The sequence below is a fragment of the Ornithorhynchus anatinus genome, chromosome 3 (assembly GCF_004115215.2).
Source record: "Ornithorhynchus anatinus isolate Pmale09 chromosome 3, mOrnAna1.pri.v4, whole genome shotgun sequence".
Lineage (NCBI taxonomy): Eukaryota > Metazoa > Chordata > Mammalia > Monotremata > Ornithorhynchidae > Ornithorhynchus > Ornithorhynchus anatinus.
In genome coordinates this window covers 19181517-19205310 of record NC_041730.1, presented here as the reverse complement: position 1 = coordinate 19205310, position 23794 = coordinate 19181517, and the positions used below count along the sequence as shown (strand labels likewise).

General features: G+C 63.0%; 2 protein-coding genes across 2 annotated transcripts; one reads left to right on the top strand and one right to left on the bottom strand.

The window, feature by feature from the left end:
- Nucleotides 1–5480: 5480 nt before the first annotated feature.
- On the bottom strand, nt 5481–11205 carry MED19 (mediator complex subunit 19). Its single transcript, XM_029060848.2, has 5 exons — nt 10846–11205; nt 9047–9303; nt 6815–6911; nt 6081–6175; nt 5481–5885 (listed from the first exon to the last, which is right to left on the bottom strand). Exons 1-5 carry the CDS (start codon nt 11060–11062, stop codon nt 5814–5816), a joined length of 738 nt encoding a protein of 245 aa, XP_028916681.1. The 5' UTR covers nt 11063–11205; the 3' UTR covers nt 5481–5813.
- A 1088-nt stretch (nt 11206–12293) lies between these two features.
- Nucleotides 12294–21106, top strand: TMX2 (thioredoxin related transmembrane protein 2). The gene is made up of 8 exons (XM_029060850.2): nt 12294–12514; nt 17295–17355; nt 17843–17956; nt 18412–18488; nt 18660–18766; nt 18929–18994; nt 19369–19498; nt 20118–21106. Exons 1-8 carry the CDS (start codon nt 12326–12328, stop codon nt 20262–20264), a joined length of 891 nt encoding a protein of 296 aa, XP_028916683.1. The 5' UTR covers nt 12294–12325; the 3' UTR covers nt 20265–21106.
- Nucleotides 21107–23794: the final 2688 nt, after the last annotated feature.

The window sequence follows — 23794 nt, the reverse complement described above, 5'->3', positions numbered from 1 at the left end:
TCGAATTTTTTTTATTATTGTTACGGATTCTATTTTTTTCCTCTTCTGCGTTACCAAGTGTGTGTGTACATATATATATATATATATTATAAATATCAAAGAAATTATATATCCGCCCCGAGGTGGGGACGGGGGTAGGCGTGGGCATCGGGGAAGCGGGGGTGGCTCGTCCCCGCCGGTCCCTCCTCTCCCCCGCGCCGTCCCCCCCCCCCCCGGCCCCCGCCCTCCCTTCCCCCAGGGCCCGTAGGCGGAGGCCGAAGGCTACTTGGGCCGGTGCCCGGCCCGGGGCTCCTCTCCTGGGCCGGCGCGAAGTTTACGACGGCCGGCGCGCCTCCCCGCCCCTCCCCGCCCCTCCCCGCCCCCCCTCCCCCCCCCCCCCGCCTCCGCTCCCGCCCTCGGCGGGGAGAGAAGGCGGACGGTACCGGCTCGGGGGCCGGGTCCCCGCTCTCGGGGGCGCCCCGGGCCTCCTCCCCGGCTGGGCCCGCTCCCGGCGGTCGGGGGAGCGGGCGGGTCGGGGTCCCCACCACCCCCCGGCCGTCCCTCTGTGCCTCTCGCGACTCTTAAAATTCTATTTTCCAACCCGAGGCCGGGAGAGAAGAATCCAAAAAGCAATATTTTTTCTCACGACATGCCAAAAACCGGGGCTCGAGAGAGAGGGGAAGCGGCAGCCCCGAGCCCCGCCCTCTGCCGTCCCCCCCCCCCCCCCGGGGGCGGCCCTCGGCCCAGATCCCCCCCCGTAGCGCCGGGCGGCGGGATCGCCGGGGTCCCGGGCTCTCCCTCGGGCACGGCTCCCGGGCCTGGCCTGGCCTCGCTGCGGGGGGGCGGGGGGGGGGCCCGGGCCCTTTTATTTTTTATTCTGATAATCCATTTTAAACCAACGAGGAATAAACAGATCCTGATCTAACCCGCCGTCCCGCCGACTCGTGTGGCTTTGTTGGGCGGGGGCCGGCGGCCGCCTCGCCCGGGCGGCGGGGAGCGGGAGGAGAGGTCCCCCGCCCCGTTCCCGGCCTTCGGCCCCCGGGCTCCCGCGTCGGCTCCCGGGCCTGGGTCGTCGGGGAGGCAGGCGGGTGGCCGGTGCCCCCGCTCGCCCCTTCCGCTCCCTGCCCGCCCGGGCCTGATACGGAGGAGAGAGTCCCGTCCCTCGCCGAGGGATGAGGCCCGGCAGCAGGGAGGGGAGGCCGCCCGGCCGTCGGCCTCCTCAGGCGGCGCCCCGCCGGTCACACGACGTTCGGCTCGGCGGTGCCCTCTGCCCTCGGCGGGCACAGAGCCCTCCCGGATGCCCCGCGTGGGACCGGGGGCCGTGCGAGGCCCCATCACCCTGGCTCTCTCTCCGGGCTTGGCTCGGAGGAGGCCCTTAGCAGATACCACTGGTGTTACCGTTATCGTGACGATAGCGGTGGTGTTTCTGTTAAGCGCTCGCTAGGTGCCAGGCGCTGTTCTCAGCACCGGGGGAGATACAAGGTCATCAGGTTGTCCCACGTGGGGCTCAGTCTGCATCCCCGTTTCCCAGATGAGGGAACTGAGGCCCAGAGAAGTTAGGTGACTTGGCCAAGGTCACACAGCCGACAGGTGGCGGAGGCGGGATTAGGACCCGCGACCTCTGCCTCCCACGCCCGGGCTCTTAACGCTAAACCCCGCCGCTTCTCCCGTCGCTACTTTCTGAACGGCGGGGGTGAGGGGGCCAAGCCTTTCGCCCCGCTATTCCACGGAAGCACCTGGAGGTGAGCACCCTCGCCCCGGAGACGCCCTACCCACGCCCCCGTCCCCCACCCCCTTCCTGCCCCTTTCCCCCCCACCCCCTCACACCCCTTACCCTACAACCCATCAGCTACATTAAAATCCACGTTGGGAAAGATGGGTCTTCATAATAATAATAATGTTGGTATTTGTCAAGCGCTTACTACGCGCCGAGTACCCTTCTAAGCGCTGGGGGGGGGATACAGGGTCATCAGGTGGTCCCACTTGAGGCTCCCAGTCTTCATCCCCATTTTACAGATGAGGTAACTGAGGCACAGAGAAGGTGAGTGACTTGCCCACGGTCACCCGGCTGACAAGCGGCAGAGCCGGGATCCGAACCCATGACCTCTGACTCCAAAGCCCGGGTTCTTTCCACTAAGCCACGCTTATAACGGGCAGGGAACGTGTCTACCACTTCGCCCGTATTGTTCTTTCCCTAGCGCTCAGTACAGTGCTCTGCACGCAGTAAGCGCCCAACTACCATCGATGGATGGATGTACTTCCCAAGACCGTACGGCTTCCCCCAACGTAGCTTCCCCCCCCCATCCCCAGTTAGGTAAGCAGCGGAGCCGAATGGGTAGGGCACAGGATGGGAGTCAAAAGGTCACGGGTTCCGATCCTGACTTCCCCACCTGTTCACTGGGTGACCCTGGGCAAGTCACTTTACTTCTCCGGGCTCTGGTCCCCTCGTCTGTAAAGTGGGGATTACGACTGGGAGCCCTCTGTGGGACGGGGACCGCGTCCAACCCGATGATCCCGTATCCACCCCGGCGCTTAGAACGGTGGCCCGGCACGTAGTAAGCGTTTAACGAATACCACGATGATGACGGCGGCGATGACGACGGCGTGAAAACCGCCACGCGTTCGGGGCGATTTCCGTCGGCCACGCCCGCTCGAGACGCCGCTCCGTCCAGCGGCTTGGGAATTCAGCCCCTTTGGGAGACATGAGCCAAGGCCGCTCCCGGCCTCCAACCCCGCCAGGCGGGTGGAGGAGATTCGTCCGATGGTATTGATTGAGCGCTTACTCTGGGCCGGGCACTGTGCTAAGCGCTTGGGATGGGCAATTGGGCAACAACGGGCTCACGGTCTGTGGGTTTGAGGCTCGGGCCGGCCTGGCTCATTCGGCCCAGCTCCGTCCCGCTTGGAGAAAGGAACGATTTCCTAAGGGCCGATTCGGCCCGGAGAGGGGCGGCCCTCGAAGCCTCGGCCCCCGCCCCCTCCTGCCCGCAGGTCGGGTCAGCCGGGGCCCCTCCTCCTGCCCGCCCTCTGCCCCGACACCTCGCCGGCCGCAGCGTGGAGCTGGGTCAGGGGGAGATTCGCCCCGGGTTTCAGGGACGGAGGAGTGAAGGGCCTGTCCACGGTCAACGGCTTCCTCGCTGGGGCCGAGCGGAGCGGCGGAGGCGGCCTCCGCCGCTCCGCTCCCAGGCTGGGTTTTCTCCCACCGCGGCTGAGCGGCGGGGGCCGGCCTTCGGCCCCGAACGTCCGCGGACGGCGGCGCCCGCCGCCCGCCCGCGGCGACGGAGCTGGCCCGAGCTCGGGAGTCAGGGAGACCCGGGTTCGAATCCCAACTCCGCCACTCGTCCGCTCTGCGACCCGGGGCAAGTTACCTCCCGTCTCTCTACCTCACTTCCCTCATCTAGAAAATGAGGATTAAGACCGAGAGCCCTGTGGCAGACTGGGTCCGACCCCAATTGCTCCTATCCATCCCAGTGCTTGGTACAATGCCTGACACGTAGTAAGCGCTTATCATTATTATAATTTAAGCAACAATTATTATTATTTAAGCCGCTCCCCGGAAGGCCCAGCCACAGAGAGGCAGGCTGGGGGCCGAGTCTTCAGGAACGGCTCTGCCGACTGCTTGCTGTGTGACCTCATCCGCTTCAGAGCAGCAGCGTGGCTCGGCGGAAAGAGCCCGGGCTTGGGAGTCAGAGGACGTGGGTTCTAATTCTGCCTCCGTCACTTGTCTGCTGTGTGACCTTGGGCAAGTCGCTTCACTTCTCTGTGCCTTTTACCTCATCTGTAAAATGGGGATTAAAAATGTGAGCCCCCACATGGGACAACTTGATTACCCTTATAATAATATTGTATCTGTTAAGCGCTCACTATGTGCCAGGCACCGTTCTCTACCTCTAGCACTTAGAAACGGTGTTTCCAAGCACGTAGTAAGCGCTTAACGAATACCGTGATTCTTCTTCTTGTCCGTACCTCAGTTTCCTCAACTGTAAAATGGGGATTCAGTACCGGTTCTCCCTCCTATTTAAGACCGTGAGCCCCCATGCAGGACAGGAACCGTGTCCGGCTTAAGTTGTACCCGCCCCAGTGCTTAGAATGGTGTTTGGCGCACAGTAGGCGCTTGACAAGTAGCATCAGAGAAACCAACCCCGGTACGGAAACAAGCACGTGCGGGGACTCGATTCCCGGGCCGTGATCGGTTCTCCCGTAAGGGCTCAGGAGGCAACCGATTCTAATCCCGGCTCTACTAGTCTGCTGCGGGACCCCGGGCGAGTCACTTGGCTTCTCTGTGCCTCAGTTACCTCATCTGCGGAACGGGGGTGGAGACCGAGCCCCACACGGGACAGGGACCGCGTCCGACTGGATCTGCTCGTTTCCACCCCGACGCTTAGTACGGTGCCCGGCCCCCAGTACGTGCTCGAGAAACACCATCAGGATTATTGTTACTGTTATTAACAACCTGCAGGCCCAGAGAAGAGAAAGAGGGACCGGGGGAGAGCTAAGTCGGCACAGCCAAAGACCAAATACCAGCCCCGACCCTCCTCGGGCCGGGAGGGAGGAAGTATCGGCGTTGGCCGTTGGGCGTCTAGAGGTATCGACCCCTCCTTCGGCCGGGCCTCTTCCGGACCACACTCGCGGCTGACCGCTCACGGTGGTCACGGCCCTAGACCCGGAGGGTTTCGGGCGGCCACTCCGCGGGGGGGGGGATTAAGGGATCCAAGAATTCTGCTGAGGGGGTGCGGCGGACGGGGACGAAGAGGAGGGAGGGGAAACCCAGCTTCTCCCCTCGCAGTAGGTCGGCGCAACCCCTCTCACGATGGCACCCGGAGAGTTCCCGGTCCCCCACCGGTCTCGGCTACGGGAGGGAGAGTCGAGCAGAGGCCTGTCCGTTCCGTCCCCAGCTCGGCCGGCGGCTAGCGAGCGGGAGGCCACCCGCTACGAGTCGAAACTCACCCGTGCTGGACGGCGGCGGCACGGGAGAGAACCGAGGCGGGGGGACTCAAGTTTAGCGCACGGAAGGAGGCAGCGGTAAATCCGCTTCGGGGTTTTTACCAAGGAAAGTCTCTGGATCCACTACCGGAACGACCGCAGGTGGGGGTGGGACGTTCTGGGAGAGACGCGTCCGGGGAGTCGCCGAGGGTCGGAAACGACTCGACGGCGTAAGACGAGGTCAGCCTGACGGGAAGCAGCAGGAGAAGCGGCACGGCCCGCCGCGAACGGCCCGGGGTCGGCCGAGGAGAGACCACGATTCTAATCCCTCCCGCTTCGCCTCACGTCCGCTGGGTGACCCTGGGCGAGCCACTCGACTTCTCTGGGCCTCAGCGTCCTCGCCTGTAAAACGGGTCCCGTTTTCCCTCCCCCTAAGAGCGTGAGCCGCGCGTGGGACGGGGACCGTGTCCGGTCCAGCGTAGTACGGACCCCCCCCCCGTGCTTGGCCCAGAGCAAGCGCTTGTTGGACGGCCACGGCCCGCACCCGACATCAGGAGGCACTAGGCAGCCCACCGCTCGGCTAGGTGTGAGGTGATTTTTTTTAAAAAGTCAAAAACAAGCTACGAACAGACCAGACGGAACGGTAACAGGCAAAAACTGTACAAGAGAGACCGGGGTAGGGGAGGAGGAAGACGCCGCGCACGCTCGATCTTCTCCAATCTCGGAGGAAGAGGAGGAAGGCGGCCGACCGCCATCGCGGTCACGGCGCTCGGCGGCACTGCCGTGTCCGAGACCCTCCGGGGCTATTCCCGTCCCTCGCGCGGCGAGGTCGGCCGGGCGGAGAGAGTCTCTCGGGCGCGGGGGGAGCAGTCCTGCGGGTGGGCGGTCCGGGGGTCCGGCGTAGGGGGGTCCGGCTAGCGGAGGCTGCTGCTGCTGCTGCTGGCTTGGGAGCCGCCCACGCCCGGGTGCTCGGGGCTGTGCCGGTTCTGAGGGAGGCAGGGGAGGAAGAGCAGCGGGAGCTCAGGGGGCGGCCGGCCTCGGCCTCGGCCTGCCCGCCTCCGGACGCCCTCGACCAAACGGAGCCGGGAAGGTCCGGGGGAGAACCCACCGCCCCCTCGGCCCCCCAAGACCCTTAACCGGCTGCGGGCAGGACTCCGGGACCCTCCCCGAACTTGGCATACCTTCTTTTTCTTCTTCTCTTTCTTCTTCCGCTTCCGCTCGGGATCCTCCTCCTTCTTCTTTTTCTTCTTTTTATGGTCGGAGTCCGAAGGCGTTTCTAGAGGGGAGAGGGAGCGCCGGTCACCTCCAGGGTTCAAAGTTCTCTACTCGGAACCGACACCCTCACCTCGGCCCCCGGATCGAGGAGAACCACCCTCTCCCGGACGCCGCAAAGAACGGAGCGGGTGAGTTTCCGGCGGAGACGGGCTCGGGGATCCGGAAGTCCGAGAGAACGAAGCCTCAGAGGGATATCTTGGGGGCCAGGGGACTGGGTGTAACACTGGGGTCGGTGACACCGGGGTGGTGAAGCCCCGCCGCTTTTCAGCGGGACGGGAGATGGGGAGATAGCCCAGTGCTTGGCACACAGTAAGCGCGAAATGCCACAAACCAAGCAGGCGAAGCAGGCCGGGAAACACGACGAGGTTATTAATAACAACGATCATCGTTATTATGGTATCGGCTAAGCGCTTACTACGTGCCAGGCGCTGTATTAAGCACCGGGACGGATAAAAAGCCAACAGGGATGGACACAGTCCCCGTCCCACGTGGGGTTCACTCTCAATCCCCATTTTCCCGATGAGGGGACCGAGGCCCGGCGAAGCGAAGCGACCTACCCGAGGTCAGGGAGCAGACAGCCGGGGGCCGGGGGGGGCCGGGATCAGAACCCGCGGCTTCTAGCGGAGCAGCCCCAACTTACCCGGGGGGACGGGGTCCTGGGTGCGGCTCTGCTTGTGTTTGTGTTTGTTCTTCTTCTTTGGGGGCTGGATGTGCATCAGACGGCACTGCTCGGGGAGCTGTGGAAGCCAGAGGGTCCCCGGGTGAGCGGGGGACGGGCAGCCGCCCCCCGCAAACCCCTCGCCCGCCGCGGCCCCGTCTAATACACCGTGGCGGTGCTCTCCTGCCCCGGGGGGGTTCCCGAAGAACCCCGGGTCACGACAGCGTGGTGTCCCGGGAGCCACGGATTCGACGGGAATTCCCGGGCTGGGTGAGGATGGGAGGGGCAGGGTAGGCGGCTCGAAGCTATCTCCGGGGGCCAGACGTTCCCGGCTGGCGTTTCCTCCGATAACGATCGGGAAGTCCTGTGGGCAGGGACCGGGTCTAGCGACTCCGTCACGATATACTCCCCCGAGCGCTTAGCACAGTGCTCCCGCACCCGGTAAGCCCTCAGTTGAGCGCTCGACAGATCGGACGGATCCGTCCCGCTCCATTCGGCACCGCTCCACCGGGTCGTTCTGCGTCGGAGCGACTCGAGGGAGGACGGGGGGAGTCGGGCTGGGAAAGGTTCCCCCGCGGCTCGCGGTCGCCTTCCCTCCTGGGGGAGGGTTCCTCTTGCCAGGGGAGCAGTGGAAACACTAGTCCTTTACTAAGCGCAGAGCACTGTACCGAGCGCCGGGAAAGAACGCCCAGCCGGGAATCAGACACGGTCCCTTTCCCTCGGGGGCTTCGCAATCCCAAAATAAAGACGGGCAAGGAGGCCCCGATGTCCGTCTTCCCCGTAGGGCTCCTTCTGGGCGGGGAACGCGTTTATCGTTACACTGTACTCCCCTAGGCGCTTAGCACAGCGCTCTGCATACAGTGAGCGCTCAATGAGCGTGACCGACGGACTGGTGAGCGACCCGGAGGGAGAGAGGAAACAAAGACATTGAGAAAACACGGAGAGAGAAAAAAACAGGGTGGCCGGTGGAGCGGGATTCGAGGCTCCTCGCGGCTCAGAGGCCGCGGCCCCCGCCCCGGTCTCCCGCAGGCTGCCGCTGCCTCTCTCTGTCCCGCCGGGGTGACCCTAGCAGTCGGCCCATCCCGTCCATCGAGCGCTTACCGCGTGCAGGGCGCTGTACTGAGCGCCGGGGAGAGTTGGATGAGACAATATGACGGACGCGTTTCCCGGCCCGCAACGGGGCTCCGGTCTAGGGGCCGCTCGGCGGCGGCGGGGCCCGGGGCGGGAAGGGAAGAGAGGCCGGCGGACAGACGGGACCGAAGGGAACCGTACGCCGGCGAGGTCCCGGCCCTCTTCCCGCCCATCGCCGCCCCGCTCCCTCCACCCTCCGGCCGCACTCCCACCGCCCGGGGCTTCCCGCCCCGACCCCACGCGCGCTCCCGGCGACGGAAGCGTGCGGGCTGTCGCTGGCCCGGGCTCCCGCGTCCGTTCTCACAAGCGAGAACGCGGCGGCTTCTCCCCGCCGCCGTGCAGTTCGGGGACCCTGCGCCCGCCTCCCCCGCGGCTGAGCCCCCGCCCGCCCGCCCCGGCCTCGCCAGAAGCCCGGACGGGCAGAGTCCCTTCGTTTATTCCTTCCTTCATCGGCGCTGGAGCAAAATTAAGGCGCCGCCTTTGAAGGCGTCGCCTGGGTTTAAAGGGCAGACGGGGCCTGTTCCGCGGGGCGGCCAGAAGGGCGAACGACCCAGTCGATATCTGCGATTTATTCATCTGTACTGACGTCCGTCTCCCCGCTTCTAGACCGTGAGCTCGTCGTGGGCAGGGACTACGTCTGTTTATTGCGCCTAGCGGAGCTCAGTAGAGTGCTCCGCCGCCCAGTAAGCGCTCAGTAAATACGACCGAATGAAGGACCTCTGGTTCTCGGCCCTTCTCTCTCCCTCCGGGTCTCCATCCCCACTATAATAATAATAATAACAACGTTGGTATCTGTTAAGCGCTTACTAGGTGCCGAGCACCGTTCTAAGCGCTGGGGGAGATACGGGGTCGTCGGGTGGTCCCACGTGGGGCTCCCGGTCTTCATCCCCATTTTACAGAGGAGGGAACCGAGGCCCAGGGAAGTGAAGTGACTCGCCCGCGGTCACACGGCCGACGAGCGGCGGAGCCGGGACGTCCCCGGGGCGACGGGCGCGGGCCTCCGGTCCATCCGTTGGTGCCCGTCCCCAACGAGCAAGGGGACGTGTGGGCCGCCCCGGCCCGTGTCCCCGCCGCGGAGCTCACCGGGCCGGCGTGGAGGCGGAAGCCCGTCAGCATGGTGCCCGTGATGGGGTTGAAGGAGCTGCCGCAGATGGGCGGCTTCTCGATGAGGGAGCGGAGGCTGCTGTTGTCGTGGGAGCCGGGCAGGTCGATCATGCCGGGCAGGTCCGGCAGGAAGTTGCTGAGCTTCTCCTTCACCTTCTTCCCGCAGAACTTGTTGTAGGCGTGTTCCAGGTTGTAGTGCGTGATCAGGTTGGTGCTGCCCGTCAGCTCGCCGCTGCCTGCGGAACAAAGGTTTTCCCTCCTCGAGGGCGAACCCCGCCGGGGCGAACCCCGCCCCCCCCCTCCGCCCGCCTCCGGGACTCGGTTAACGGCGTTTTCGGGTCGGCCGACGGGACCCATCCAACGCCCGCTGGGCAAAAGGGCCATTCATTCATATTTGCTGAGCGCTCACTATGTGCGGAGCGCCGGACCGAGCGCTTGCGGGGAACGGTCCGGCCACGGAGAGAGAGAGAGACCGTCCCTGCCCGGTGACGGGCCGACAGCCTGGGCCCGAGGGAGTGCGCGGGCCCCGGATTCGAGACTCAAAGAGCTTCGCGTCCTTTCAGGTTCCAGGCTAGGCGGCGCGCCGCCGGGGACGGAGCCCGGGCCTGGGAGTCAGAGGTCATGGGTTCTAGTCCAGCCTCTGCCGCTTGTCAGCCGTGTGACCGTGGGCAGGTCACTTCACTTCTCTGGGCCTCAGCTCCCTCATCTGTCAAATGGGGATTGAGACTCTGAGCCCCACGTGGGACAAGGGCTTCGAGGAACGAGCCCGGGCTTGGGAGTCAGAGGTCGTGGGTTCTAATCCCGGCTCTGCCGCTTGTCAGCTGTGTGACTGTGGGCGAGTCACCTCACTTCTCGGTGCCTCAGTGGGCTCACCTGAAAATTGGGGATGAAGCCTGTGAGCCCCACGTGGGACAACCTGATCACCTTGTCCCCCCCCCCCCCCAGCGCTTAGAACAGTGCCTGGCACATAGTAAGCGCTTAACAAATACCAACATTATTATTTTTATTTGACAGATGAGGTCACTGAGGCCCAGAGAAGTGAAGTGACTTGCCCAAAGTCACCCAGCGGACAAGCGGCGGGGGCGGGATTCGAACCCACGACCTGTGACTCCCCAGCCCGGGCTCTTTCCACTGAGCCGCGCTGCTTCTCCATGGGGAGGGGACAAAGGGAAATGACTTGCCTAAGGTGACCCTGCAGCAGACGGGGGGGGGCACTAAGGCCCCCCCCCCCAACCGCCGCGCCATCCCATTGGCTACAGCCCACGAGCGCCCCTTCCCTTCCCCCCCCCTCATTGGCCCCCCATCCCGTCCATCATTCTCCCGGCTCCGGATTGGCTGAGGCTCCCCGGGCCCCGCCCCCTCCCTAGTTACCGCTCTCCTCGCCGCTCATCGGTTCCCCATCCCGCCGGTCACTCCCCCTCCGGGCCCGGATTGGCTGAGGCCGCCCCGAGCCCCGGCCCCTCCCTCGTTACCGCCCTCCTCGCCGCTCATTGGACCGCGGTTCTGCCCCCCTCGCCTCGGATTGGCCGAAGCCGCCACGGGCCTCGCGCGCCCCGGCCCCTCCCTCGTTACCGCCCTCCTCGCCGTTCATTGGATCGCGGTTCTGCCCCCCTCGCCTCGGATTGGCCGAAGCCGCCACGGGCCTCGCGCCCCGGCCCCGCCCTAGTTGCCGCCCTCCTCGCCGCTCATTGGACCCCCAGCCCGCCCGTCACCCTCCCTCCGGCCCCGGATTGGCCGAGGCCGCCCCCCTCCCGCCCGCTTCCTTAACCCCTGCCTACCGGGCAGTTCCCGCATCAGGTAGAAGGGTCCGCCGCCGCCGGCCCCGCTCTTGTCGGGCCCGGGCGGGTTGGGGGCGGCGGCCGGCGCGGGGCCGGTGCCTGCGCCCGCGCCCGGGGGAGGGGGCGGCGGCGGCGGCGGTTTCCCGGGGCCAAAGCCCAGCGCGGCGGGGGGCGGCGGCTCCCCTTGGCTCCCGAACAGCGCCGTGAAATTCTCCATGGTGGCCGCAGCTTCGGCACCGCCTCTCCGCCCTGCGGCGTCGCCCCTCTCATTGGCCGGTGCCCGCGCCCCGCCCCCCCGCTCCCGCTTTCCGCCTCCGTCGCTCGGGGCGGAGCCACGACGGGAGCGACGCTTCACTCTCCCCGTCCCGCCTACTTCTCCCTCGCGACGGGGACGGTGTCCAATCCCCTCCTGAGCCCTCTGACTGGGCGGTGGCCGGGGGAGGCCTCCCATTGGCCAAGATGCCTGTCACTCCTCCCAGCTCCAATCGTCCCGCCCACGTCGCCCTCACGACGGGGACGGTGTCCAATCCCCTCCTGAGCACTCTGACTGGGCGGTGGCCGGGGGAGGCCTCCCATTGGCCAGCCTGCCTGTCACTCCTCCCAGCTCCATCGTCCCGCCCCCTTCCCCACGAGGAGGGCGCGGCGTCCAATCCCCTGACCCATCTGATTGGGCGGAGTCCAGGCTAGGCCTCCTATTGGCCGTCCTGCCTGTCACTCCTCCCAGCTCCATCGTCCCGCCCCCTTCCCCACGAGGAGGGCGCGGCGTCCAATCCCCTGACCCATCTGATTGGGCGGAGTCCAGGCTAGGCCTCCTATTGGCCGTCCTGCCTGTCACTCCTCCCAGCTCCATCGACCCGCCCCCTTCCCCACGAGGAGGGCGCGGCGTCCAATCCCCTGACCCATCTGATTGGGCGGAGTCCAGACTAGGCCTCCTATTGGCCGTCCTGCCTGTCACTCCTCCCAGCTCCATCGTCCCGCCCCCTTCCCCACGAGGAGGGCGCGGCGTCCAATCCCCTGACCCATCTGATTGGGCGGAGTCCAGGCTAGGCCTCCTATTGGCCGTCCTGCCTGTCACTCCTCCCAGCTCCATCGACCCGCCCCCTTCCCCACGAGGAGGGCGCGGCGTCCAATCCCCTGACCCATCTGATTGGGCGGAGTCCAGACTAGGCCTCCTATTGGCCGTCCTGCCTGTCACTCCTCCCAGCTCCATCCACCCGCCCCCTTCCCCACGAGGAGGGTGCGGCGTCCACTCCCCTGACCCCTCTGCGGGGGCCGCGGCCGTAGAAGGCCTCCCATTGGCCGAGCCGCCTGTCACTCCCCCCCGGCTCCAGCGTCCCGCCCCTTTCCCCACGAGGAGGGCGCGGCGTCCAATCCCCGCGGGAGGCGTGAGGAGTGACAGGCGTCCGGGCCAATAGGAGCCCAGGCCCTGGGGCCGGGGCGGCCGGTGGGCGGCGACCTCCAGCGTGGGGGAGCGGAGAAGATGGCGGTGTTGGCCCCGCTGCTGGCGCTGCTGTACTCGGTGCCGCGTCTATGGCGCTGGCTGTGCCGGCCCTACTACCTGCTGTCGGCGCTGCTGTCCGCCGCCTTCCTGCTCGTGCGCAAGCTGCCGCCGCTCTGCCTCGGCCTCCCCACGCAGCGGGAGGACGGAAACCCCTGCGACTTCGACTGGGTGAGCCCCGACCCCTTGACCTCTGACCCTTGACCTCCCCGTGACCTTCCCCGGGGCGGGGGGGGGGAGGCCGCTCTCCTGCAGTGGCAGCGTCCTCCCTCCAGCGCTTAGCACAGGGCCCCGCGCACGCGGAGAATAGTCACGGTACGTATTGAGCGCTCACTGGGTGCAGAGCACTGTCCTAAGCGCTTGGGAGAGCGTAATGCAACAACAGACGACACGTTCCCTGCCCACAACGAGCTCACAGTTTAGAAGGGGAGGCTCATTCATTCATGCATTCATTCATGCATTCATTCAGTCGTATTTAGTGAGCGCTCACTGGGTGCAGAGCACTGTCCTAAGCGCTTGGGAGAGCGTAATGCAACAGCAGACACATTCCCTGCCCACAACGAGCTCACAGTCTAGAGGGGGAGGCTCATTCATTCATTCATGCATTCATTCAGTCGTATTTATTGAGCGCTCACTGTGTGCAGAGCACTGTCCTAAGCGCTTGGGAGAGCGTAATGCAACAACAGACACATTCCCTGCCCACAGCGAGCTCACAGTCTAGAGGGGGAGGCTCATTCATTCATGCATTCATTCAGTCGTATTTAGTGAGCGCTCACTGTGTGCAGAGCACTGTCCTAAGCGCTTGGAAGAGTAATGCAACAACAGACACATTCCCTGCCCACAACGAGCTCACAGTCTAGAGGGGGAGGCTCATTCATTCATGCATTCATTCAGTCGTATTTATTGAGCGCTCACTGTGTGCAGAGCACTGTCCTAAGCGCTTGGGAGAGGACAGTTCAAGAGCAGACCCATTCCTTGCCCGCAGCCAGCTCATTGTCTAGAGGGGGAGACAGATATTCAGCCAGTCGTATTTATCGAGCGCTTATTATGTGCAAAGCACTGTACTAAGCGCTTGGGAGAGCATAATACAACCACAAACAGACCCACTCCCTGCCCACAGCCAGCTCACAACCTAGAGGACGAGACAGACGTTCATTTAGTCAGTCGTATTTATCGAGCACTTACTGTGTGCAGAGCACTGTATTAAGCGCTTGGGAGAGTAAAATGCAACAACAGACACACTCCCTGCCCACAACGAGCTCACAGTTTAGAGGGGGAGACGGACGTTCGTTCATTTAATCGTATTTATTGAGCGCTTACTGTGTGCACAGCACTGTTCTAAGCCCTTGGGAGAGTATACTGCAAGAACAGACGTATTCCTTGCCCACAGCCGGCTCACAGTCTAGAGGGGGTCAGACATTCATTCGGGCTCATTTATTGAGCACGTACTGTGTGCGGAGCACTGTGCTGAGCGCCCAGGAAAGCGCAATACAGCAATAAAGAGCGACCATCCCCGCCCGTAATGAGCTCACGGTCGGAGGCGAGGAGGGAAGACGGACATCAGTACAGGTAAACAGGCATCAATATAAGTAAATAAAATTACAGGTATATATGTGAGTGCTGTGGGGAGTAAGCGCTCAATAAATAGGACGGAATGAATGAATCCCGGGACAGATCTCCTCCTCCGCCCCCCCGACCCCGACGTCTCTAGTCCTGACGGGAGGCTGGAGGCCAAGGAGGAGCTCAAGGTCACCTATCGAGGAGTCGTATTTATTGAGCGCTGACTGCGGACGGGGGGCCGAACCAAGCGTCTTGGACTGGACTCGGAAGGGTCCGGTGCAACAGAGTTGGAAGACGCGTTCCCTGCCTACGAGGAACTCAGAGTCCGGAGCGGGGAGGCAGGCGTTCAGTTACGGATAAAAATGCCGTGGGGCCGAAGGTGGGGGGAATAAAGGAGACAAATCAAAGCGCAAGGGCGACGCAGAAGGGAGTGGTGGAGGCGATTTTAATAAGGCTCTTTGAAGGTGGGGAGAGGGGCCGGGCTGAGGGACGTGAAATTTCAGGCGGAAGCGGGAAGTGGGAGAGGGGTCGGCGGTGGGAGAGTGGAGGTCAAGGTACAGCGAATAGGTTGGCGTTAGAAGGGCGGAGTAAGTGTCCCGGCTGGGTTGTAATAGGAGAGGAGGCGAGGGGAGGTAGGAGGGGGCAAGAGGACTGAGCGATTTAAAGGCGAGCGGGAGCGGTTTGCGTGACGCGGAGGCGGATGGGCAGACACTGGAGGTTCTTGAGGGAACACGGACCGAACGTTTGGTTGGTGCAGCAGGATGAAGAATGGACTCGGGGCGGGGAGAGACAGAATGATAATGTTGGTATTTGTTAAGCGCTTACTCTGTGCAGAGCACCGTTCTAAGCGCTGGGGGAGATACAGGGGAATCAGGTTGTCCCAAGTGGGGCTCACGGTCTTCATCCCCATTTTACAGATGAGGTAATTGAGGCCCAGAGAAGTGAAGCGACTTGCCCACGGTCACACAGCTGACAAGTGGCGGAGCCGGGATTCGAACCCATGATCTCTGACTGCTAAGCCCGGGCTCCCGCCACTGAGCCACGCTGCTTCTCGTGCTTCTCGACAGAAGGCAGGGAGGTCCGCAAGGAGGCTGTTGCGGGGGCAAGGTGGGAGAGGAAGAGTGCTTGGATCGGCGTGGTGGTAACAATAATAACCACGAGGATGGTGTTTAAGCGCTTACTGTGTGTTCCAAGCACCGGGGTGGATACAAGGTGATCAGGTTGTCCCACGTGGGGCTCACGGTCTTCATCCCCTTTTTCCAGGGGGCTCACCGTCTCCGTCCCCATTTTGCAGACGAGGTAACGGAGGCACAGAGAAGTGAGGCGATTTGCCCAAAGTCACACGGCTGACGAGCGGCGGAGTTGGGATTAGAACCCACGACCTCTGACTCCCGAGCCCGTGCTCTTGCCACTGAGCCACGCTGTAGTAGCAGTTCGGTTGGAGAGGGAAGGGCGGATTTTAGCGACGTCGCAAAGGTTGACCGAAAGGTGACGTGATAATAATAATGGTAGCGTTTGTTCAGCGCTTACTGTGTGCAAAGCACTATTGTAAGGGCTTAGGGGGATACGAGATGATCAGGTTGTCCCACGTGGGGCTCGCGGTTTTAATCCTCGTTTTACAGATGAGGTCACTGAGGCACAGAGGAGTGAAGCGACTCGCCCAGAGTCACCCAGCTGGCAGGCGGCGGGGCCGGGATTAGAACCCACGACCTCTGACTCCCAAGCCCGGGCTCTTGCCACCGAGCCACGCCGAATGTGTGCGTTGGACGAGAGAGGCGAGTGAAGGGTAACGGCAAGGTCACAGGCCTGTGGGACGGGAAGGACGGTGGTGCCGTCTACAGTGACGGGAGAGGCAGGGGGAGGACAGGGTTTGGGTGGGAGATGAGGAGCTCCGTTTTGGACACTTTGAGATGGCAGCGGGACGTCCGTGAAGGAATGTCCCGCTGGCAGGAGGAAATACCAGACCACGGAGAAGGTCACAGATCCGGGCTGGAGATGTAGTCTGGGCAGGGGAGGTGTCTACCGGCTCCGTTATACCGTACTCCCCCAAATGCTCAGTACAGCGCTCTGCACACGGTATGTGCTCAGTAAATACCGTTAGTTGAATCGTGCTCGTAGAGATGGGAGTTGAAACGGTGGGAGCGAATGAATTCTCCCGAGGAGTGGGTGTAAACGGAGACTAGAAGGGGACCCGGAACTGAGCCCCAAGGGACTCCCGAACTTAGGGGTGGGAGGCAGAGGAGGAGCCCGCGAAAGAGTCCGAGAGATCGGAGGAGAGGCCAAGGTGGGGTGAGGTTTCCGGGAGGAGGGGGCAGCCGACAGCGTCCGAGGCAGCTCAGAGGAGGATCGGGGTGGAGTTGGGGCCCTGGATGTGGCCTGAAGGAGATCACGGGGGACCTCCGAGGCGGCGGTTTCTGTGAGGCGAAGCGGGCCGAGGCCAGATTGGAGGAGGGGGCCGGGGGGAGAAATGGAGGAGAGGAGTGGTAGGTGCCACTGTGGCGACGAGGGCGTAGACAACCCGCTCAAGGAGATGGGAGAGGAACGGGAAGAGGGAGATGGGGCGCTCACCGGAGGGAGCCGTGGGGCTTAAGCGAATGAGGCGGGGCCTTTACACCTCCTTCCGTGGGCACCTCGCTCTCCCAGAACCGCCTCCGGTGAGAAAGGCCCAAGCGGGAACCCTCCGGAGCGGTAGCCGCTCCATCGCCAACGCGCCCCCCCCCCCCCCCCCCAAGAGGCGGCCGCATTTAAAGCTAAATCCTCCACGTGTGCAACGTATAACCGTGGAATTCAAACCTACCTTCGAATTCAAAGGAACGGTACAGAGACCAAGTCCGGCAAGGGGCAGAGCTGGGATTAGGATCCGGTTCCTCTGACTCGCGGGTCCTTGCCCTTTCCACTAGCCCCGGCTTCCTCTCCGAGAGGCGGGGAACGTAGCAACGTCCCGTCCCGCCCCTAAAGCTAAGGGCTTTTCCCCCAGTGCCCGTTCCAGGAGAGCAGCGGCCCCTCGCCCTCACGTCCTCCGGACCGTAAGCTCACTGTGGGTAGGGAACGTGCCGACCGACCGTTATACCGGACTCTTCCCAAAGCGCTTCGTCCAGGGCTCCCAACACCGTGAGCCTCAGTAGGTACCGTTGATTTACTGACTTGAGTCGGAGGTCAGGTTACCGGGCGGAACTTCTCTTCCTGGGATCTAGGCTGGACCGTTGCCCTCCGATCCAAGCGCCTGACCCGTTTGGAATCCAGTTGGCTTCCCGGAGCAGATCCCTGGTCGTTCGGGCCCGGGACTCGGCCGTCTTCTCCGGCTCCGGGTTTGCGACGCGGTTTGGTCCTGGCGCTCGACCTGACTCCTGCACCGTTTGCCTCGGGCTCAACCCCCTTGATTTTCTTTCAGCGGGAGGTGGAGATCTTGATGTTCCTCAGCGCCATTGTAATGATGAAGAACCGTCGATCCAGTAAGTCTCAGCCCGTCGGGTTAATTGTTCGTCATGATTACATTTGTAAAGCGCCCATTCGGTTCCGAGCACCGGGCGGGAGGTGCGAGATAATCAAGTCCCCCCACGTGGGGCTGACCCTCCGAGTAGGAGGGAGAAGAGGTCTTGAATCCCCTCTTGCAGATGAAGGAAGCGAGGCACGGTGACTTGCCCCAAGTCACACCACAGGCAGGTGGGATTGGAACCCAGGTCCCCCGACTCCCAGACCCGTGCTCTGCGCCGCAGTGCTTCCCGGGGTTTGGAGGGCCCACCCGCCCGTGTCGTAGCGTTACACCCCTCTCCTCAGCGCCCGCCCCTTCCCCCCGGCACCGATCGATCGGTCGATTCCCGGGGGCTCGGAGAAATGGCGGTCTTCCTCTGGCCGAGGGCTACTCCGAAGCCGGGGCGGGCGGCGGGGAGCGGGCGGTGAGGCGGCCTCGGCCTGATGGCTTTGCCGCCGTCGTGTCAGTCACCGTCGAGCAGCACATCGGCAACATCTTCATGTTCAGCAAAGTGGCCAACGCCATCCTCTTCTTCCGCCTGGACATCCGCATGGGCCTGCTCTACGTCACCCTCTGCATAGGTGAGGAGCTGGCCGCCGCCCCCCGGTCGCCCTCGGCTTGGAGGCTCCCTCTGAAAGCCAGTTCGGAAGCCCCATCCCTTTTCCTTGGTGCCGTATTCCTTCCTCCCGCTCTAGACTGAAAACTCGTTGTGGGCAGGGAATGTGTCTGTTTATATTGTTGTACTCTCCCAAGCGCTCAGTACGGTGCCCTGCACGCAGTAAGCGCTCGGTAAATACGACTGACTGGCCGACGACGCCCCTCCTTTGAAAAAGCGGGTAGAGGCCTTGGGGGATCCAAGAGCGCTTCGATTTCCACATGCTCGCTAAGGGTAGCCATCGCTCTGCACCTCCAACCCCGTGAGGGGCCTTGAGGCCGCCGAGACCCCCAGTCTGGCAGGGAGCGGTCGCCTTGGGGGATGGGGGTGGGGGTCTCTCCCTGGTGGCTGGGGGCGTCAACTTCCTCTTTCCGTGTTCAGTATTCCTGATGACCTGCAAGCCCCCCCTCTACATGGGCCCCGAGTACATCAAGTATTTCAACGACAAGACGATTGACGTGAGTTGCCCTTGCCCCTCTCCGCCTCTCACCCCGGGATCAAGGTGGGTGGGCGGGCGATTCTACTCTGCCTTCTCCGAGAAGGAGCGCCGAGCGTGGGGGCCGGGGCGGGAGGGACGCGGGGCTCCCGGGGCGCGGCCCGGCCGACCGAGCCCTTCCTTCGTGCGGCAGGAGGAGCTGGAGCGCGACAGACGGGTGACGTGGATCGTGGAATTCTTTGCCAATTGGTCCAACGAGTGCCAGTCCTTCGCTCCGATCTACGCCGACCTCTCTCTCAAGTGAGTCGGGCGGGGCCCGGGGACCCTGGCGTTCTGCCCGTCGGTTTGGCGTCTTCACGAGGGCTGCGTGATGGTGGCCCTCCTCACCCCCGTGCCCTCGGGACGTGTCCCCCTCGCCGGCTCCGTCACGGACGGCGGCCAGATCGTCCCTTCCTTCCCCAGGTACAACTCTACCGGGCTGAACTTCGGGAAGGTGGACGTGGGGCGCTACCCGGACGTCAGCACGCGGTGAGTCGGGGCCGCGACCCGGCCGGGAACCGGCAGCCGGCCGCTGCGGAGAGACGAGCGAAGGATGGCACGCGGGAGGCCGGGGGGAGAAGGAGGCGAGAGGACAAACGGCGCCAGGCGTGGCAGACGTTCAACACGATGCCGCGACGGAGGACGGCCTTTTGGCGTCCTGTCCGTTCCGTACCGGCCTTTGCGGTCTGTGTCACACACCGTGTGAATGTCGCGCGTGTGTCGTCTTCAGATGTGAGGGACACACACTGAAAGAATCTGTATGTATATACACACGCACACGTGTGCGGGGGGCTGGAGTAGAGGAGGGACGAGCAGGTTGCTCAGAGGAGAGATTCTGGACCCGTCTCCCCCTCTTTCTGCAGGTACAAAGTGAGCACGTCACCCCTCACCAAGCAGCTACCCACCCTGATCCTGTTTCAGGGCGGCAAGGAGGTGTTGCGGAGGCCGCAGATCGACAAGAAAGGACGAGCCGTCTCCTGGACCTTCTCCGAGGTAGGGGGACCGGGCGGGAGCCGCCAGGAAGAGGCCCGAAGGAGCACGGGCCTGGGAGTCCGGGCCCCGGGGTTCTAATCTCGGCTCCGTCGACTGCCTGCCGGTTGACCTGGGGCAGGTCACTGAGCTTCTCTGTGCCTCAGTTACCTCCTCTGGCAAATGGGGTTTAAATCCTCCTCCCTCCAACTTAGACTGTGAGCTCCATGTGGGGCAGGGACTGTGTCCAGCTTGATAAACCTGTAACTACTCCAGCACTTAGCAGTGCCTGACACACAGTAAGCACTTAAATACCATTTAAAAAAAAAAAAATGAGGCGGAGGAGCACCTGAGAGAGACCTGGAACCGAATCTTGGAAGAGAGGTTGCCCTCATCTCCACCGCGCGCGCACACTCTCCCCCCCTTCCGTCGATTGATCTGTCGATCGGTTGACTCCGGGGTTCGGGGTAACGGCCGTCTCCGTCTGGCCTAGGGCCGGTCCACGAAGCGGGTGGGCGGCGGGACGGGGCCGCTCTTCTCCCCGTTCCCGAGTTAGCCCCCTGAGGGCAGGGAGGGGCCCCGGCGCTCAGGGTTCCCCGGCGGAGCCGCCCTCCTCCACCAGCCCACGCCTCTCGCCCCCCAGGAGAACGTGATCCGAGAGTTCAACCTGAACGAACTCTACCAGCGGGCCAAGAAGCAGATGAAGTCCCGAGACGAGGCCCCCGAAGAGCCACCCGAACCCCCGGCCGCCGCCACGCTTCCCCCGGGGGAGAACAAGAAAGACAAATGAGGCCCCCGTCCCCGTCCCGTCCTCCCCGACGCCACCGGGCCTCCGCTGTGACGCGGCCCGCCCGCCCGCCCCGGGACCGCATGCCTTCTCACGGGCTACCGCTTGTCGTTATTTATGTGCGCTCCCCGCTCGTGGACTCGGCTCGCCGGGGGACTGGGCCGGCAGGTCCAGGGAGAGGAGGAGGAGAGGAGGAGTGGCCGTCGATCGGATCCGGGGGCCGTTCGGAGGAAGGGGTCGTCGCCGGACGTCGCCTCCCCCCACCCGCCCCCGGTCCAGGCCGCCCGATCCCCTCCGAGGAGAAGGAAACGAGGCTTTTCTTCCTCGCCGGGCCGGCCGAGGCCAGGCGGTCAACGGCGGCCATCTCCAGCGGGCCGGGCTCCGGCTGCCTTCGGTCGTAGGCCTCACCCCGGCGTCGACCCGTCCTAGCCGCCGCGGCCCTCTCGAGGCCGGGAGCCCACGGGGACCTCGTTCTCCCGGCCTCGGCCTTGAAAACGGCCCTCGCCTTCATCGCAGGAAGGGGCCTCCACCCCGGTACCGGCCGAGCTCCCCTTGCCCTCCTCCCCCTACCGAGGTCTCCGCTCAGGACGGGGGAGGGACGACGGTGGTGATGAGGTCGGGGCAGAGTGAGCCTTGTAGCGCCACTAACTCACTTGCGGCGCTCCCCTGCCCTTGGGGGAGGAGAGGGGTGGGGTAGGAGGGAGACCGAGGCCTCCTCGGCCCCGTTGCGGGGGTGAGGTTGAAGAAGGGGAGCCCCGAGCTAGGGCTCCCGTAATACTCCCACTAACTTCCCTCCCATCCTGGTAGTCTTGGGGAATAAAGGAACAACCCCTTCCTGGCCCGTGTGTGATGGGTGCTGGCTGGAGCAGGGGAGGCGGCTACAGTGGTGGGGAGGTGGGGAGAGAGCGGGATTCCAACCCGGAAATCGATTCAAGAGATCGTATTTATAGAGTACAGTCTACCCTGAAATCCGCTCATTCATTTTATTGGGCACCTAGCGTGTGCACGGCACCGAACTGAACACCCGGGAGAGTACAGTAGAACAATAAACACACGTTCCCTGCCCGCAGTGAGCCTACAGTCTAGAGAGGGAGGCAGGCATTAATATAAAATCAATTACAGATATGTACATTGCTGTGGAGCTGGAAGGAGGGGATGAACGAAGGGACCGAGTCAGGGCGGTGCAGAAGGAGAATTTTCCACTTGTGGAGTTTAGCTATCAGTGGTGTGTACAGAGTCAGTCATTCAGTCATTTATTGAGCGCTTACTGTGTGCAGGGTCCTGTACTAAGCGCTGGGAAAGTACAATTGGGCAACAAATAGAGGATCCCTCCCCAATAACGGACTCGGACTTAGAAGGCCTTACTTTGTGCGGGGTACTGGTCTGAGCGCTGGGGAGAGTAGGCTACAGGTGGTAGACAGGATCCTTTCCCGCAAGGATTTTACAACGTGGAGAGGAAAGTAGACCTTTGATGGCAGGTTGCAGCAGAAAGAGCACGGGCCTGGGAGTGAGAGGACCCGGATTCTAATCCTGGCTCCGTCACTGCCTTCTTTCGAAACCCACCCGCTCCACCCGCACATCCAACCCTGTCCCGCGGCGTGATAGCGGCAAGGCTCGGTGGAAAGAGCCCGGGTTTGGGAGTCGGAGGTCACGGGTTCTAAACCCGGCTCCACGGCTCTTCAGCTGGGTGATTTGGGTCAAGTCACTTCACTTCTCTGAGCCTCAGTGACCTCATCTGTAAAATAGGGATGAAGACTGTGAGCCCCATGTGGGACAACCTGATCACCTTGTATCCCCCCCCCCCAGCGCTTAGAACAGCGCTTTGCACATAGTGCTTAACAAATGCCACCGTCGTCATATTAAGGCACTTCCCCCTCCAAGCCGACCTCCGTCTTCAACCGTTCCCACTCCAGTGACTTCTTCCCCTTTGCTTTCAAACCCGCTCCCGTCTCTCCGGCCTAAAAAGAGAAACCCTCCCCGACCCCACGGTTCCCTCCAGTTATCGCCCCATCTCCCACCTCCCCTTCCTCTCCAAACGCCTCGAGCGAGTCTACTCCGGCTACCTCAAGTTCCTCTCCTCCGAGTCTCTCCCCGACCCCCTCCGATCTGGTTTCCATTCCCTTCATTCCTCAGAAACCGCCCTCTCAAAGGTCACGGGTCATCTCCTTCCCGCCAGATCCGACGGCCTCATCGGCCAACTGTATCTATAATAATGTTGGTATTTGTAAATCGCTCACTATGTGCAGAGCACTGTTCTAAGCGCTGGGGTAGATACAGGGTCATCGGGTTGTCCCACGTGAGGCTCACGGTTAATCCCCATTTTACAGATGAGGGAACTGAGGCACCGAGAAGTTAAGTGACTTGCCCACGGTCTCACAGCTGACAAGTGGCAGAGCGGGGATTCGAACCCATGACCTCTGACCCCAAAGCCCGGGCTCTTTCCACTAAGCCATGCTGCTTATTCGGTGCTTACTGTGTACAGGGCGCTTGGGAGACCCCGACATTCCCTCCTCACAACGAGCTTACGGTCAGCCGTGTGACTTTGGGCAAGTCACTTCGCTTCTCCGGGCCTCGCTTCCCTCATCTGTAAAATGGGGACGAAGACTGAGCCTCACGTGGGACAACCTGATTCCCCTGTATCTCCCCCAGCGCTTAAAACAGTGCTCTGCACATAGTGAGCGCTTAACACATACCAACGTCATTATTAACTTCTCTGTCTCGGTTACCTCATCTGTAAAATGGGCATTAAATGGGGGGATACAAGGTGACCTTGTATCCCCCCAGCGCTTAGAACAATGATATGCACATAGTGCTTAATAAATGCCAGCATTATTATAAAGGCCTCTACTCCATCCTAATCCCCCACCACTCAGCTGCCCCTGACACTGTCGACCACCCCGTTCTGGAAACCTCCGACTTGGATTTCGGTGACACTGTCCTCTCCTCGTCCCCTCACCTGTCCGGCCGTCCATTCTCCGTCTCCTCCGCGGGCTCCTCCTCCGCTTCCCATCCCCTAACTGGGGTGGGGGGTGGGGGGGTCTCTCAAGGTTCAGTTCTGGGCCCCCTGCTTTTCTCCATCTTCCCCCGCTGCCTTGGAGAGCTCATCCGCTCCCGCGGCTGCAACTACCCCTCTATGCGGATGATTCCCAAATCTTCGTCTCCAGATCCCAACTCTCTCCCTCTCCGTCGGCAGTCTTGCATTTCCTCCTGCCTTCGACCTTCACAGAATGGCTAAATTCCAACCATTCCACGCCATCCGAACCACATTAGGGAAGCGGCGTGGCTCGGCGGCATGAGCCCGGGCTTGGGAGTCAGAGGTCATGGGTTCTGATTCCGGCTCTGCCGCTTGTCAGCTGGGTGACTTTGGGCAAGTCGCTTCGCTTCTCTTCATCCCAGAGAAGCAGCGTGGCTCAGGGGAAAGAGCCCGGGCTTGGGAGTCAGAGGTCGTGGGTTCGAATTCCGCCTCTGCCCCCTGTCAGCTGTGTGACTGTGGGCGAGTCACTTCACTTCTCCGTGCCTCAGTTCCCTCATCT

Coding starts and splice junctions, on each gene's coding strand:
- MED19 (XM_029060848.2), bottom strand. CDS start 11,062: ATGGAGAATTTCACGGCGCTGTTCGGGAGCCAAGGGGAGCCGCCGCCC. Junction 6,176..6,814: donor CCAGGACCCCGTCCCCCCGG/GTAAGTTGGGGC, acceptor TCTCCCCTCTAG/AAACGCCTTCGGACTCCGAC. Junction 5,886..6,080: donor AAGAGAAGAAGAAAAAGAAG/GTATGCCAAGTT, acceptor TGCCTCCCTCAG/AACCGGCACAGCCCCGAGCA.
- TMX2 (XM_029060850.2), top strand. CDS start 12,326: ATGGCGGTGTTGGCCCCGCTGCTGGCGCTGCTGTACTCGGTGCCGCGT. Junction 17,957..18,411: donor CTACGTCACCCTCTGCATAG/GTGAGGAGCTGG, acceptor TTCCGTGTTCAG/TATTCCTGATGACCTGCAAG. Junction 18,767..18,928: donor TACGCCGACCTCTCTCTCAA/GTGAGTCGGGCG, acceptor TTCCTTCCCCAG/GTACAACTCTACCGGGCTGA.